Source organism: Podarcis gaigeae, assembly GCF_964106915.1.
Source record: "Podarcis gaigeae genome assembly, chromosome: 14".
NCBI lineage: Eukaryota > Metazoa > Chordata > Lepidosauria > Squamata > Lacertidae > Podarcis > Podarcis gaigeae.
In genome coordinates, this window is record NC_139690.1 from 21,667,569 (window position 1) to 21,685,063 (window position 17,495).

General features: G+C 42.5%; 1 protein-coding gene across 2 annotated transcripts in view; it reads left to right on the top strand.

Moving 5' to 3' along the window:
• The window catches only part of ADAMTS17 (ADAM metallopeptidase with thrombospondin type 1 motif 17), a 170,356-nt gene that overhangs the window by 129,214 nt on the left and 23,647 nt on the right, over positions 1-17,495 (top strand). For both annotated transcript variants that reach the window (XM_083713075.1, XM_083713076.1), the window contains 3 exons: positions 3,562-3,719; positions 10,437-10,596; positions 11,598-11,733. In XM_083713075.1, the coding sequence (XP_083569201.1) occupies positions 3,562-3,719; positions 10,437-10,596; positions 11,598-11,733 (454 nt within the window). The remainder of the gene's footprint in view (positions 1-3,561; positions 3,720-10,436; positions 10,597-11,597; positions 11,734-17,495) is intronic.

The window sequence follows — 17,495 nt, forward strand, 5'->3', positions numbered from 1 at the left end:
AAGTTCGTAACCAGAGGTACCACCATATGAGAAGCAGAGTGGAGCTATCCTTCAAAATTTGCACCATGTTGCATTTTGCAGTACAATCATACCTTGGGTTACAGATGCTTCAGGTTGTGTGTTTTTGGGTTGTGCACCGTGCCAAACCCAGAAGTACCGGAATCGGTTACTTCCAGGTTTCGGCACTCGCGCATGCGCAGAAGCACTAAATTGCACTTTGCGCATGCGCCGAAGCGCCAAATTGCAACCCGTGCGTGCACAGACCGTGCCTCCCACACGGATCACTTTCGCAACCCAAGCATCCACTGTACAGTTCTTCTGCCAAGTAATGTGTACAAAACGTCATATAATGCTAGGTGAAGTGTACAGGAAAATGCATATATTAGTGAAAATTGAGGAAAACTGGTTTACAAAAATGTGTATTTGGCAAAATTGCACAAAAGAATGTGTATCTTAGGAGAATTCATCTTAAAACACTGAAGGCTTTGCATAGGAAAATAAAATGGTGTGGAAATGTGGAGAACGGAATGAAAGCTGATAACTGATAGATTTGCTCATTCGTATTTCTAAGATTTCCTTTCTCTACCAGCTTCCTTGGTTTCCATGCAGAGCATGGGGTGGATGGCAGGACATAGCCCACTTGCTCAAATGCACGGAATTTTTGATCACCTATGGCTACCATGCTTACATACAAGACTGGGGAGAAACTACATGTCAGTTAAATCCTGTGGGCATTTTGCCTCACTCTGTTACATGGGCAGGGGCTGCTGACTGACTTCCCTGTTCATTCTAAAGTCTACTGCTGCCTCTGAGCTCAGAGATCGACTGCTTTGTTATCAAAGCCTTGCAGCAGAACATGGGCAAGAATCCAACAGGGTAAGCAGAATAATTAGGAAATCAAAGTACTACAATTTCCTGCCACTGTAACTTTAATAAGGCCTCAGGTTTGTGCAAACATAGCTGTGTTTAAGCTTGGAGTGAGGGCTGGAGCTAATTACACTCTCAAAGCTTAGGCCAAGGAGGTCTTGTTTCCACTGTGGACTGGGTAGGGCGCATTGGAAATGAACCCAGCTTCATGTTGAATTGATGTTCCATTTGCTGGGAGCAGTTTCTTTCCTCCTACGTCCATCCCACGCCGCCTGGCTTAGTTGCCGTTGCAAACTACCTTGAACAGGAAATGCCTTATAATTTGTATCCATAAAGCAGGGAAGTGAATTGGAAGGAGTCTAAATTGAGCAAAAGACTGGACTTTGACGCAAGCTTGGAAGACAGACCAATGGGGTCAATTCATATCCAGGAGGAAAAGAGATGTTTCAAAGAGCCAGACATGGATAAATATACTTATTGGCTTTCGAGCTATATAAGCTTTGAGTGGTTTAATTAAAATCAGGAGCTGCAGTTAAAGTAATGAGAAACTTAATTTAAAAGGTGCCATATCATTAATGATTATAAAGTTTTTTCAGGTCTGTCCAGGCAACATGATTAAGGTTATGCAATAGGGTTAGGGTAAACTGAAATGGGAACAGAAATTGCCAATGTTCGCTTATTTGTCCCATGTTCAGAATGAAAATCAATCCAGCGAATATGATTGGTATTTGCTGTTGCTTTCAGTTCACAAATGATACGTACTTGATTACATTTTTCACCCTTTGCATTGCTACCGGTGATCTGGAAGAGAGCTTAGCATAATACATGTTTGGTGACGTGAAGATGAATATATTTCCCTCTGCATAATATTCACTTTATTCAATTTATATTCCTCCCAAAGGAGCCCAGGGTGGAATAGACCTATTAGGGATTTGCATATTCTGTAGTGATGTTGTCAACTTTTGCAAGTCCTTGGCTTTATCCGAAGCAAGCATTGTCATCTGAGCTGAAGAAGAAACCTCTGCTCCCTGAAAAATAGGAAAGGCGATGACATGTATTTGTATATAATTTGCACGTTCTAATAGATGCACATGTAGAAATAAGTAATATAATTTAAATACCAGTATAATACATCTTGCTATGTAGGGGAAAGACTATGGGCCAGGTGACCTGTGTGCCAGCTCAGTCGGCTGTCCGGGTGCTGCTAACTGTAGATGGGCAACTTTGGGTACTCATTCCTTCTTAGGATTTTAAAATCTTTAAACAAGACTTAGACTGGACAGCCTTTCAAATAAAGCAGGGGAACCTCAAGCCCAGAGACAAAGGCAGCCCCCTAGTCCTCTCTGTATGGCCCTTTGGATTCTCCCTAGTCCTAACCTCCCCAGGACACACCTGTCAGCAACCCTACTCAAATGTTTTGGCCCAACTGGAATGCAGTTTTGCTTGCCTGGGTGGAGAGGTGTGTGCTTAGAAACCTCTAACTTTTGCATGACTGGAATGTTGCCTATTGTACAAAAGGTAAAACTCGCATCCATTTCTCCACCCATATTTTGCCTCTTTCCTCACCCACTGCTGGAATGCAGCCTTCAGGTTGGAAAAATGTCCCTTGCCACTGAAATAAAGGACTATCCTTTGCAAAGTAGGATGCATAACTACCATACTCACTTCCACCCCCACCCATCCCTCTACCTGGCCCTAGCAGCTGCTGCTCCCACCACCACCACCCCTAAAACTGCCATAGAAGCAGCCCAAGTAAGGAAATAGGGGAAGTCCTACATACAGCCACAGCCAGGTACCGGTAATAGAGGAGATAGATCTGTCACAGAAGGATCTCCCAGATGATACAGGTTGGGGTCCATATGATGGGTGGAATTGAGTGAGGAATTCAGATTTCATTGCACTTCTGATAATGAAAAGGGTTCATAGCCGGGCCTGCGGAAACCAAGCTATTTCTTGACCCTTATTCTTACTTTCATAAATAGCTTCTTTGGTTGAGTCCCATTCCACATCAATTTTAACAGGGCTTGTCCATCATTAATTCTTTCTACTAGGGCTGGATGAATCTGTCATTTTGTATTTCTCTCTGTTTTCGTTAGTTTTCCACATTTCCACAGTAGATTGTGATTTTTTAAAAAAGTCCTCGTGAAAATTTAGCAGCATCTTTGTGTAAATTTATCTAATATATATATTTTTATAAGCAATTTTTATACACACACACACACATTTTTTGCAAGCAGGCTGTCTCATTTTTATATATTTAAATATTATATATTTTCACTAATATAAGTGTGTTATGGTCATTTCCCTACAATATACACATCTTCATACACATTATTTGGATGGAGACCTGTGTTTGAGGTGCCATCTCTCCCTTGGAGTAGCACTTGTTTGGCCTCAACGCCAGAGGCTGAATTCACTTACGATACAAATGACCCCTCCTCAGCTTCATCTAAGGATCCTGGCTCCTTGCCATCCAACAGAACCTGATTCTGTGTTTTTTTGTAATGCTGGACCTCAGGTCATCCTCTGATGAGGAATCCCCTGGCTGAGACATGACAATGAGGAACACTTAGGATAATCTCTTAGGACCCAGAAAAGGAACATCTGTCAACCTAAATGAAATTGGACAACAGCAGTTTCTCTTGGTGAGGTATTTGCTTTCTGTTTCATCCCATGCTGTTTGGTTCTTTCCAGCTTTGAAAGATTCCAGTAAGAAATCCATTAACAGTGACTGGAAAATCGAACTTCCTGGTGAGTTTCAGATTGCAGGAACCACTGTTCGGTATGTGAGAAGAGGTCTATGGGAGAAAATCTCAGCCAAAGGACCAACTAAAATACCACTCCACTTGATGGTAATTTAATGCTTTTTCATTGTCTGCTTTCATCATGGTAGAATTGTTTTTTGGGTGTTCAGTATTAACTACTTCCTTCTTCAGTTACAAGAGTAACTGACATACAAGCATCAAAGACAGATAGAAGCCTCCAAACTAGTGTGGTGTAGTTTGTAACATATTCAAATTGGAAAAGGAAGATCTGGGTTCTAATTCTCTGGATAGTCCATGAAACTGGGTAATATTGAGCAATTGGTAATGTACTTGAGCAAAGGGTAACGTACCGTATTTTTTGCTCTATAAGACTCACTTTTTCCCTCCTAAAAAGTAAGGGGAAATGTGTGTGCGTCTTATGGAGCGAATGCAGGCTGCGCAGCTATCCTAGAAGCCAGAACAGCAAGAGGGATTGCTGCTTTCACTGCGCAGCAATCCCTCTTGCTGTGTTGGCTTCTAAGATTCAGAATTTTTTTTATTCTTGTTTTCCTCCTCCAAAAACTAGGTGCGTCTTGTGGTCTGGTGTATCTTATAGAGTGAAAAATATGGTGCTTGTCAGGGCTGTTGTGAGGTTAAAATGGGATAAGCCCATCTTGAACACCATGATCTCCTTGCAAGAAGGGTGCAATAAAAATTTAGTAGATAGGGTTAGTTCCAAAACTAAACCATAGATACGGGCATTTACGTGAACTGTTATATCAAACTTAAGCTTCTTTTAATGGAAGGTATCTGCAAAGAAAAAGCAGAACACCCAAAAGAGTTCTGAAAATTAATGATAAGCCAGCAATGATATCTTTAATATGAGATATGTGAGCTGATTGTAATTTATATTCCAGAAAAAGCAAAACAGATGGTTGTATTTATGTCTGGGACTTTAATTATGTGTTCTTTATGATTTGATATTATTATTATTATTATTATTATTATTATTATTATTATTATTAAATTGTTCTTAATATGTTGCTTTTATTGTTTGCAACTTCAATAACCTGTCTGAAAAGCAGCTAAATCGAAAATAATCACAATAAAGAGGAAGAATAGTCAGCATTGTTTAAACCAGTCTTTTAAACTTGTTGCCTTCCAGATGTTTTGGACTGCAACTACTATCATTCCTGATCATTGGTCATGCCAGTTGGGGCTAATGGGAGTTGTAGTCAAAAACACTTGGAAAGCGCCATTGGTTTCCAAACTTTCTGACTTCAAGGAACCTTTTCCACATTCATTTGCCTGGTGAGGCTATGCCACAGAAATCCAGTGCATCATGGAAAGATTCTGGAGCATATTCCAAGAGGTACACTTGGTTCATGCAAGACACTCACTAGGCCTTTTTGCCTTATCTCTGCCCCACAAGGGACCACAGTCCAACGTGTCCCCACAGAGTCCTCTGGAGTTGCACATTGCAGAGGAAGTTAAGTGAGTCCTAGGTTGGCTGCAATTTAGCCACTGATATATTTGCAAAAGAAAAAACAAGGATTATATTACCAGAAATAAAATATGCTCACACTAATCCATATGCATCGATGTTAATTTAACAGTACAGATGAGGACCATGACCAGGTGAGTGTTGTCCCTGCTCATTCTGCTGTCCAAGTGCTGTTAATGTTTGATGGGCATCTTCAAGGCCCTTGATGTTCTCCTTTAGAATCATAAAATTGTAGATTTGTTAATGTTCTTAATTTTTAAACCATACCTGGCAGCTCTTCAAATATGGAGTGCCTTCAAAGTGGTGGGGTGGCTGTCCTCTGACAGTCCTTCAAAGGGAGGGCTGTTCTTTGTGATGTAGAACTCGTGACCACCTCACAGGTTGCTTTTCAGGGAAACCTGTTCCCCATTACCTATCTTCTCACTGAGGGCTTCTGCGGCTTCCGAGGGTCCTTAGGGTTCCCTGGAATGCAGTTTGAAAACCACTTGTTCTGAAGACTGTTAGAACAGCATTGACTCACAAAGCGCAAATCACCTGAGTGAAGACATCTTGACCTCTGTTTGAAACCCAATTACCCACACAGCCAAACAATGGCATGAAATCTATTTCATATGAGCCCTTAGATTCTCTAGCCTTGTTCCCAGATTGAGATAATAAAGATCTCTCTCTCCTTTTCTTTTTTAAAGAAGGAGCTTGCCTTTCCCCCTCTTTTTTCCCCTCCTTTAAATACCCAAGGCATTTCTCCAAATATGTTACTGTAAGTATGTTCCTTGGATAAATGAGTGTTTGTGTAGCTAGATCTGCTTCAGAGCTCCACTTGGCAACTGGAGGCCATCTCAGCCCACGAGATGCTTCCAAATACGACGGCTTCCTCCGAGCTGTACAGCAATGCCGTTAGCATCTTGTTTGCTTAAATAAGAGCAGGGTGGGGCTTCACGTCTTGTGCTGGCGAGTGCCGAGTGTTTTGGATCCTGCAAAAAGCTTTAAAACTATAGTTGATTGTCTGGTTTGTCTTAGCTTTGGCTTCCAACTCAGACTAATAAAGCTCCTTCTGTAGCTACAGATGTGTCTTTTATTTCTCCCCATCTTGCAAAAGATATTTGTCTGTTTTCGTACAGATCAGCACACACACACAAATTTTTAAGGCGATGAGTGCCTGCTTTCATAGAATTAAAAGGACTGGAAGGGCCTCAAGGGTTATCTGGCCGAACGTCTTCATGAAGGCAGGATCTACCAGACCAAACAGTCCAAAGCAGATGTTTGCTGGAGTACTCTCAGCCCTCAGCACCTTCACTTAACACTTAACACCCAACCTTGAACAAAACAATTAAGCAGCAATGGATTAGCACACTGTCAGGACCAGGCCTGGGGCATAAACAGCTAGCCTGAACCCAGACTTGGGCGCATGAATTTTCCACCCCATAGTCGCTGGTGGTATTTGCAGAGGCAGATATAGTAGTGCTGTGGGGACAACATACCCTCCAAGTGTCCCGATTTTCCCAGGATGGTCCCAGAATTACAGCCACCCCTGCTTCTGATTTGATCCTGGAATGTCCCAATTTCCCCTGCCAGCTCTGCCAGCACCAGGTTCTGGGAGAAGAATCAGCAGGTGCTTGTCCTGAGCAACAATGGCGATGGCGACTGCGAGGAAGCATCCCATTGCCTTTCTATAGTTGCCGCTGGCCTCGTCTTTTGGGCAGCTCATAGCAGCTACTAGAGAGTTGGCCCCTCCTCACCTTCTCTTGAAGGTGTTGTACTTGATCCCTTCCCTCGCACATTTTTTATTTTACAACAGTGCTGTGAGGTAGGTTAGGCTGAGAGGTAATTGGCTCAAGGTGACAGCTGTATATGTGTATATGACGTATAAGTTTGCAGCAAGATCAAACGCGGGAGAATCCTCCTGATACAGAATAAAATGTCCCTATTTTCATCGAAGAAATGTTGCAGGGTGACAAACCTAGACAGCATCTTAAAAAGCAGAGACATCACCTTGCCAACAAAGGTCCGTATAGTTAAAGCTATGGTTTTCGCAGTAGTATGTATGGAAGTGAGAGCTGGACCATAAAGAAGTCTGATAGCCAAAGAATTGATGCTTTTGAATCATGGTGCTGGAGGAGACTCTTGAGAGTCCCATGGACTGCAAGAAGATCAAACCTACCCATTCTGAAGAAAATCAGCCCTGAGTGCTCACTGGAAGGACAGATCCTGAAGCTGAAGCTCCAATACTTTGGCCATCTCAAGAGAAGTGAAGACTCCCTGGAAAAGACCCTGATGTTGGGAAAGATTGAGGGTACAAAGAGAAGGGGACGACAGAGGACAAGATGGTTGGACAGTGTTCTCAAAGCTACCAGCATGAGTTTGACCAAACTACAGGAGGCAGTGGAAGACAGGAGTGCCTGGCGTGCTCTGGTCCGTGGGGTCACAAAGAGTCGGACATGACTAAATGACTAAACAACAAACAAATGGGGGACCGGTTCAGCCCCATGGGCATGGAGCCGCAGGGGGCACCACGGCTGTGAGGTGGCGGATGCAGAGAGTATTCTCTGCAAAATGCAAGTGTCTGTAGCCATGTCTTCAAGGTTCTACAGGATATTTGGGGACTAAGTACAAAAGTGATCGTCCTTCAATTACCTCAAAAGTATGTTTCTTTTTCAGTTTCCACTTTGATCTCATTTGTGCTAGGTTAAAAATTGGTAGAACGCATTTACTTTGAGGCAGCATTACTTTACTCCCATCAGCCCCAGAAAGCATCTCCAATGGACAGTGATGGTGGGAGTTGTAGTTCAGCAACATCTAGAGGTTCCTCACACTTGGTTTAGTTTTGGGTTTGCTTTTTTTACCGGAAAAAATGATTTTTTTTGTCTAATTTCCAGTTAAACATGACGAGAGTGACTTATCTTCCATGAATGCCTAGTAACTATTCCCATATGTACCCGACGTAGCATCCTCTTGCTGTTGGGGGTGGGGAGATTGAAAGACTGTAGCAAAAAAATAATTTTTCTGTGTCAGAAATGCTCAGCTTCACCTCTCCTGGCAAGCACTTTGCCAAGCAAGGTGACATTTGGGCTTTGTGTTGTGCAATGCCCCCTTTAAAGCTACAGCTACTATGATCGGCACTCCTTCACTTCTCTTGGCAAAGCACAATACTACTTTCAAGAAACCATTTTCTCCCCTCTTTGAATTTATATAAAGTGGTACCTCTTTTTACGAACCTAATCCATTCCGTAAGTCCATTCTTAAACTGAAACCATTCTTAAACCGAGCCGTGCTTTCCCTAAGGAGGCCTCCTACTGCTGGTGCCCTTCCACCATTTGGATTCTGTTCTTAGACCAAGGTAAAGTTCGCAAACCGGGACACTACTTCTGGTTTTGCGAAGTTCGTAAAGTGAATCATTCGTAAACAGGACTGTTCTTAAACTGAGGTACCACTATACTGCCTTTTATCATAAGCTCTCAGGGTGGTTCACAGAATAAAATTGTTAATGGTCATAGGCCAGGATAACTAAATAGAACTTCAGCGTTTAGAGATGACTTACCTCTGAGAAATCAGGTGCTAGGGGCAATGGGAGGTAATAAAGAAGGCAAGCAATTGAGACCTACTAAGGCAGGCATAGGCAACCTTCGGCTTTCCAGATGTTTTTTGCCTACAACTCCCATGATACCTAGCTAACAGGACCAGTGGTCAGGGATGATGGGAATTGTAGTCCAAAACATCTGGAGGGCTGAAGGTTGCCTATGCCTGTACTAAGGGAAGACTACGGCTGTTGGAGTAGTGCTCCATTTCCCCTAATGGAAATTCCCTCCACTGTTACATGGGTGGTGTTCATTAGCTTCTCTGTGCAACCTTATAAAGGCAGCATTTGATTTTACCTATTTTGTCTCATTCCACAAACTCTAAGCAGTAGCAGATGCCTCAAGCTGTCAGAGGGGCAGATCAGTTCTAGTTGGCTCCGTTCCCTACCACACATTAGACAACACACTACCATGTTTATTTATGGCTTGATTTGTTCAATGGGCTCCTTAATACCTCCGGCTGTTTCAATAAACTCATGTACCATTTCACTGCAATGAGATACAGTGTCACCTGCCTGCTTGCCCGCCCATCCCCCTGGCCTTCCCGTCTTCATTCCAACCTGTTCCAAGTACTAGCACACCTTCCAGCACACCTGAACCCTCCCAAACAAATTTAAACTTGTACAGTCAATGGCATCTTAATTCAACAGAATTATTAATGAGTCGCTTTAAGAGTAAGCTTGGTTGGTTTTCACATTTCCTGCAGTCATAATTACTTCTAGCTGAGTTGCCAGCAGCAAACTTGGGGAAGGTGTGGGGAGTTGAGACTGCAAGTTTCACATTAAAGGTATAATCTTATTTATTTATAGGCCTTTACAAGCTGCCTTTTCCCTGCCAGACTGGCACAGCATATAATGAGGACAATAAAACAATATGAAGCTACAATGCACAGCTTCTAATGCATTACACTGTCAAAAGAGCCAGTGTGGTGTAGTGGTTAAGAGTGGTAGATTCATAATCTGGGGAACCGGGTTCGCCTCTCCGCTCCTCCGCATGCAGCTGCTGGGTGACCTTGGGCCAGTCACGCTTCTCTGAAGTCTCTCAGCCCCACTCACCTCACAGGGTGTTTGTTGTGGGGGAGGAAGGGAAAGGAGAATGTTAGCCGCTTTGAGACTCCTTCGGGTAGTGATAAAGCGGGATATCAAATCCAAACTCTCTTCAAATCCAAAAGTCCTCCAAGTTCAGAGGGAAAGTGCCATCAAATGCCAGTTGCTAGAAGGACAACAGCAGGGTAGAGAATTGCTTTCATTCCCAGCTAGCTCAGCACCCCTGCAGCATCACAAGAAATACAGGCTTATGTGGGCGATTTAGAATATATCTTTCCATGATAGGTGATTACTGATTTTAATTTTTAATATTGTTCTTATTATGTATAATTGTATAATGGTTTTATGTATAATTGTAAACCATTCTGATCTTTTTAATGAATTGTGGCATATAAATATTTTTTATAACTAAATACATTTGAATCTAGGTTTCAAGGTTTTTAGAGACACATAGTTTTACAGTAGATCAAACATCCTTTCCTTCCAGATGATCTCCTCTGTGGAGATGGATTTGCAACCACAGGGCTTCTACTCCCCAGAAGTAGACCGTGTTGTTTATATTTCACTCATAAATCCCTTGACCTAAACCTTTTATTATTATTATTATTGGTTGCTTTGCCATTTTGGTGATTTGCATTTATTTGTCTTGCCTCCCCACACATGCCAGCCTCAGCAACTGTCTGTCTCCTGCTTTCTCAACTAGGTGCTGTTATTCCATGACCAGAATTATGGGATCCACTATGAATACACCATTCCTGTGAACTACTCTGCTGAAAACAGAAGTGAGCCGGATCATCATCAGGACTCCTTGTACATATGGACCCACAGCGGATGGGAAGGTTGTAGTGTGCAGTGTGGAGGAGGTAAAGATTTTGTTTGTTTAAAATAATTTATCTAAGGCGGTCCATTAGTGTAGAAGGCCTGCAGAACAGTACTCAACCTTGCAGCTGTCTTTGTCTCACTGATAGTATCTCTCCAAGGTCTTGGGCAAAGAGGTATTTCCAACCATGCTATCCGAAATCTTTTAAGCAGGAGATACCAGGGATCAATCCTAGGACATAAGAATGTGGAAGCAGAGTATATCTATTGTAGCCAGTAGCCCTTTGCGAGAGCAAATTCCATAGTTTGACAAAACACTGTGTGAATAAGTACTTTCTTTTGTTCTGAATCTTCCAACATTCAGCTGCGTTGAATGTCCCCAAGTTCTAGTGTTAGGAAAGAGGGAGAAAAACATCTGTTTATCCACTTTCTCTATGCCAGGCATAAATTTACGATATTCTGTTGTTGTCGTTGTTGTTTATAAAATTTCTATACCGCTCTTCATCCAAGGATCACAGGATGGTTTACAATCTATCATGTCACCTCTTACTTACCTTTCCTCTAAACCAAAAAGCCCCAAATGTTGTAACCTTTCCTCATAGGGGAGTTCCCCAATCCCCTTGATCAGATCATGCACAGCAATCTGAATCCTTAAATGAAGCAATTCAGAATTGAAGAAGAAAAGCTTTTCTAAAATAACAACAACAACAACACTGTAGTGGACAGATACTAGGCCTCGGAGCTGTGAAAGCCCCATTCCAAATTAGCAAGCTTCAAAGGCTCCCAGATAATGGATATGGGTGAAATTAGCTTCAACCGCTCAGAAGAGTTATCTTGCAGTGCTTTTGGCTTGGAGTCCCATATCCGTGGGGTGTTGCTGGGGAAAGTAGCCATGTTGGAAAATAGGGACATGTTCACAACCAAGTGGAATTCAGCAAACAAGACATTTCTTTTCGTGATATTTCTGAAATCAGATTGCCTCTGAAGAAAAAGAAACATTTAGCTAATTTACTGAATGACACCGCCACCCCCATTTTGCATCCAGGGGAACGTAAAACCATTGTGTCCTGTACACGAGTTGTTAACAAGACTATGATACTGGTGAATGACAGTGCCTGCCAGCGGGTGACCCGTCCCGAGCCTCAGGTCAGAAGATGTAATGTGCATCCCTGCCAGTCAAGGTAAGGATCCCATTACAGTCATCATAAACTTTTTCATATACAAAGGTTCATTTTGCATTGTAGTCTCCCATGCACTATTTATGTGATTGTATGAGCATTGTTAATGCAACAGAGGAAGCACAAATAAGGCATTTGTAATAGAACTGAGCCTTCTCGCCAATGCAGGTTTTACATTAAAAACTGTTTTAAGCCTCATTTATAACACCCCTGGAGCTGCATTGAACTGCATCCAAATTCCTATTTTTCCAAGCATAAAGGTAAAGGTAAAGGTACCCCTGCTCGTACGGGCCAGTCTTGACAGACTCTGGGGTTGTGCGCCCATCTCACTCAAGAGGCCAGGGGCCAGCGCTGTCCGGAGACACTTCCGGGTCACGTGGCCAGCGTGACATCGCTGCTCTGGCGAGCCAGAGCCGCACACGGAAACGCCGTTTACCTTCCCGCTGGTAAGCGGTCCCTATTTATCTACTTGCACCCGGGGGTGCTTTCGAACTGCTAGGTTGGCAGGCGCTGGGACCGAGCAGCGGGAGCGCACCCCGCCGCAGGGATTCGAACCGCCGACCTTTCGATCGGCAAGTCCTAGGCACTGAGGCTTTAACCCACAGCGCCACCTGCGTCCAAGCATACCAATCTACAAATGCATTTGAGCATCTTTGACTTGTTCAGCCATAAAGTTCCTTTTCTACTTATTTGGTAGATCTGTACCACCCAACCTCTCTTTTTTACTCCACTGGGGGATATAAGAACTTGATATTTTAATTCTTAAACATCACTGATCCAATATACCCAAGGGCCCCTTCTGAGAGTCACACAAGAAAGGGTGTTGGGAGATCATAGAATGTGCATTTTTCTATACATTATTTGGTTGCTGAAGCACATCACAGAATTTGTACAAGTGTGAATTTTGAAAGATGGCTTTTCTCCAATTTTCATATTGCTTCAGGAAGTGCAAATTAGGTAGATTCACCTTTAAATGAAAACTGAATTGAATTTCTCTCCCATCCTTATTTGAAACCCCAGGGGCCGGAGTGTGGGAAAGGATGAGCTAAATGGACCAATGGATTAGTTGCCAGACAGCTTCTTAAAGAGCTTAATGTTTCTGGAGCGACACAAAAATGAGAGAGCTTAACAGAGCCCTTCCATTCCCTATGTTTTATTGTGATCCTTCAATAACATCTGTGTGCCATGTCAGGAAAGCCAGGGCCCCTAAGCCAAGTTGCCTCTGAGATGGTTAACCTGTGCGTGGACTGTACCACTTAAGTTTGCAGGTGGGGGTTTACATAGATAAGTACTCTTCCATTTAGAAAAACGTCTTGCACAAAAGAAACTGAATGTATTTGCTACCTCATTCAGAACTAGGCTATAGAGAAGGTATTTGCTGTGGTTGTCTCCAAATCCCCTGGTGACTTGCCAAGTCCATACATTGCTCATATATGGTCAGAGGCTTCTTTTCTTTACTAGGGACTGGCTTAGTCTGGGCTGTCTGCTTGTGTTTAAGGTAGGCCTGTGTCAGTTAGGAGCTAGTTATTTCTGGTGTTAAAATTAATTAAAAGTGGTTGATCTTAAGTAGATGGTTGTCATTTGTTCAGCCACCCTCCTCTCAAGCCTTCATGGCAGTATATTGAGAGAAAATTGAGAGAAAAATATCCAAAGAATCATTGACAGAGAGGTAAACCAGCTGAAGAAAAATAATCTGGTCTCTCTGAAAGAGTTGCAAAAGGGAAAAACACACCATTGAAAAAGATCTGTAAAGCTTGAAACATGTCAGGTCATTCTCTAAAAATAAATCCAGCTTTCCGCAGCACCTTTTGGGCCTTTTCTGTTTGCCATGGAGTGGTCCAACTCTCTGGTTTTTGGTCTGTGTGGATTTCTAGCCCACCTGAAGAAGCTTCTGGAACCGCCTGCCTGTGCCATTTCTGACCCCCAAACTTTCATTTTCCTTTTGCTAGCCCACAGGCAAAAAAAAAATAAGTCAGGGTTGATCCAAGGGTGGTGCCAACCCAGCCCAGTTTTGTTGAGAAAGGGAAGTCTAAATTGCCTTACTCTATGGATTTTAATCCTTCCCCTTAATATAATTCCAGAACTGCTGCTTTTGGTTTGGAGTTCCTGAGCCAATTTAGAGTTACAATAAAGGGCCATTATCCTCGGCTGGACAACTAGAGTGTGCGGCTCTCATTGGTTCGTTTTGCCACCAGCACCATGGCAACCAACAACCACACAGTGCTTCACATCCAAGCAGGCCACGCCTCTCCCTCTCTCCTAACATTTTCTCGCTCCCTCCAGGTCGACCACACATTCACACTTTGGAAGCTGCCAAATGGAAACGTTTTCCGAAGCACATTCTCTAAGTCTCTGTAGAATTTAAATTTCCATTAGTGTTTGCCCACCCAGATATTAGAAATGCATGCTTGGCATACTCTCTGACCGAGAACATCTTAAAGAGACCTTTCTCTTTCACCATGACTATAGTTTATTTTGTTTTTTTAAAGAAAGAAGCTCTGGGTTTGCTTTCAGAGTTCAAGCAGAATTATTATAGCGTTGTTGCAAGAACTTCTCCTGTTTTCTACATTGAGCTCTGCTCTCTGGTTCTCATAAGAGCTACCGCTTTGATTTCTCTGCAGTTTGGCCTGCTATTTGACATTATTGCTACCAGAAATTCACATGGTCATTCTTGGGATGAGATGGGAGAATCTGTCAGTTCCACTTTTCTGTTTCTCATTTTTCCAATCTTAAATTCAGTTCTCTACAATTCTGCAATGGTAGAAGTCAGTAAAAGTCATCAGCATCCTTTAGTGTAAATTTATCCAAACATACATGTGTTTGTATGCAATTTTGCCTAACATATACACTTTTGCAATGCAGTTTTTGTGTGTTTTCCCGAATGCATTCCTCAGTATGTTCATTATTGTCCATGCAATTTGGCTGGAGAACTGCATTGCAAAATTTGCGGAAGTGTGTATTTCAGAGAATGACTGTGATTTGGTAGATAAAAATGAGAAATTCAAACTTTATAAGGGATGCTGAGGAGTCAAAGGGGGTATGAAGGAGAGAGAGATGATGCCCTACACACTTTAATCTACTTTAATCTGTAAAGTTTCTGCTTTGTCTCCTCTTCCCACCACCTGAAATTTGGCATGTGATGATGGGAGGCAGGACCACCTTGTCGTTAGTGGCACTTTAAATAAATCTGCTTATGCTGTTTAAGTTGGTGTATTTTATTTTTAATGCTGGACTTTTAACTTTTCGTGCAATTTGTTGTTTTCTTGGCATATTCCTATTTATTGTATTTACTTCTGATGCTGATCTGAGAGCCGGGTCTGAAGAGTGGCAAATGAAATTTAAATAAATAAAAACCAACCAGGATAAACAGTCATTCTGATTAGTTATCTCTAAGAGAGAATTTTCAACATCCCCAGCAAAGTGTCATTCCCAGAATTCTTTGAGGAAGGCTAGAATACTTGGAATTGCCGTACTGAAAACAATATTAGTGGTTGAATCCTCAAAGAGGCAGAGTTCTACAAACCGTCTGAAAGAGTTCCATGTTCCACTAATTTCACTCAAAACTGGTGAGAAAATTATTTTTATAATTTATCAGCAATTTGAAGATCTTTCTCCCCTAGCCAAACACTTTCCTGCCTCTTTTTTCTTACCCCTTTGTAAAAATCAGTTTTATAAAAACATTTTTAAAATGCTCATTTAAAAAAATTAGAAAGTGGCACTAAAAAGATGGTTGACACAGTGTCAGTGTAAATTTGTCCTTAACAAAGTTAAAACTCTAGTTATTCCACAACCACCCCCGTGCGTGTTGTAGCTTTGTACCGAGTTCATGAAAGGACACTTATGCCGGACCTGGACAAGAGTGCAGTCTGGGTTGTCCATTTTCCCATCTGTCGTTGTACTGAATTCCTGGCTCGTCTCATGCCCGTCTTCCTGTTTCCTTACAGACCACCGAACTGGAAAAGAAAGTGAGAGGCTGTCTCCTTTCTGATTCCTCCCATTCCTTTCCCCTTTAAGTGAGGTCACAGCCTCCTTTTTCTCAGGACTGTATGGTGTGCGGTCGAACTGTCAGTTCTGGAGGCAAACAACCAGGGTGGCTCCTACCAAGTTTTTCACTCCTTTCATCTCTACTGTTCTTTGCTCTCAATCCTTTTCTCTCCTTTCTTTGCCAATAGCTATAGATCACAGGGAGATTACAATGCCGTTGCTAGACTTAATTCAGCAGGGCCTGGACAGCAGCCATGCCTGCTCTTGGAGAGGACAGTAAATTAGTAAAGCAGCCCCTCTCTTTCCCCTTCCCAGCTTCATCTCACCAGCCCTATCTGATTGGGACTTTCAGTCAATGACATATTTAACAACACATCTGTAATTTGTGCTTCAGTGCTTAAATAGTGGCCTGTGGGTGTCCTTTTTATTGCATATTCATGATTATTTGTGCTCATGATGCTATCAGGGCTGTCACACGGGTTCCCACTTTCATTATGGTTTGCACCTGCAAAAGTTTTGGTGCAGTCACTCTGCTTCATTTCCACTCAGTGCCTTTATTTTTTATATATACCACAAGGTTTCTGGTATATTTGTGTTTTGCTTTTATGGTGCTGTGGCCTCTCCAGACAACAGTATTGTGGTAGCATGGGGGAAGCATCTCAGGGCAACTAATAAAGCAGAATAATTTCAGCACTACAGCAGTGTGTGTGTGTCAGTAACATGTTGCAGAATACTCCCAGGCTTAAAAAAAAAAAAATCAGTTTGGAAGGGCCCTCAGTGCCTTGGCATCAGGTTGCAAAGATTAGTTTGGTTGGGAGGCAAATCAAGTTGACAAGTCTGAAAGACAGACCAGGATTCCAACTTCCTGAAAGAAGGGTGCTGTGATTGCCACCTCCCTCCCCCCTCCTCATGCATTTTTCATGTTCACACAGGGCTATTGTTCCAGCTCTTCACTTTGACGAGGAATTCCTGTAATTACAGAGGGGATCTTCCTCTGTGACAGGTCATAGGAAGCACTTAGCAGAGATGCCATATAGGCATTTATCAAATACATTCCTCTTTCCTTGATTCTTCCCATGACCTCCAACTCAGAGTCACTCTCCAAAAGTTCCACTTCTGCTGCTCAGGTCTCAACAAAATAGCAATTAGTTATATGGGGTGATTGGAAGGGCAGACTGACAAAAGGGTCTGTAGAGTCCATATCTCGGAGGACAAGCAGTTATATTTCACAGCACCTGGGAATGTAAGGCTACGGGATTTTTCATTGTGAGCCGATCATAATGTGAATCTTATTTGCAATGTGATGTAGGTAGCTGTGTACTATTTGTGTCAATTGTTTGAACAAAGCAGATGACATAATTGCCAAATGTCCCCTGTTGGTTCTGTTTTCCTCTTCATACTCTGACCTCATCACTCCTGAAATCTCCTCTTGTTCTTTTTACTTTTCTGATGGTTTTACCCCTCTGGAGGTTTTAGTTGGTCTGCTCGGATATCACAGCTAGAAGCAGAGGAATCCTGGCCCGTCTTGGATTAGCTCATGCCACAGAAAAGCTAGCATTAGCGGCTGAGCATCAAAGGGGGCATGAAGACCTTTAGAACTGGATGTTCAGTGCCCATGAGCAACTTTGCTTCAGTTAAACAGCATAACAATGGTCTGCAAGCCACAGGCTCCCAAATGACCCTTGGTATAAATGGCTTGGGTGGTTTTTATACAACCTATTTGCTTAATGAAAAGAGACGGGCAACACTTGCTGTTAACTTATGTGATTATATAGTTCTCA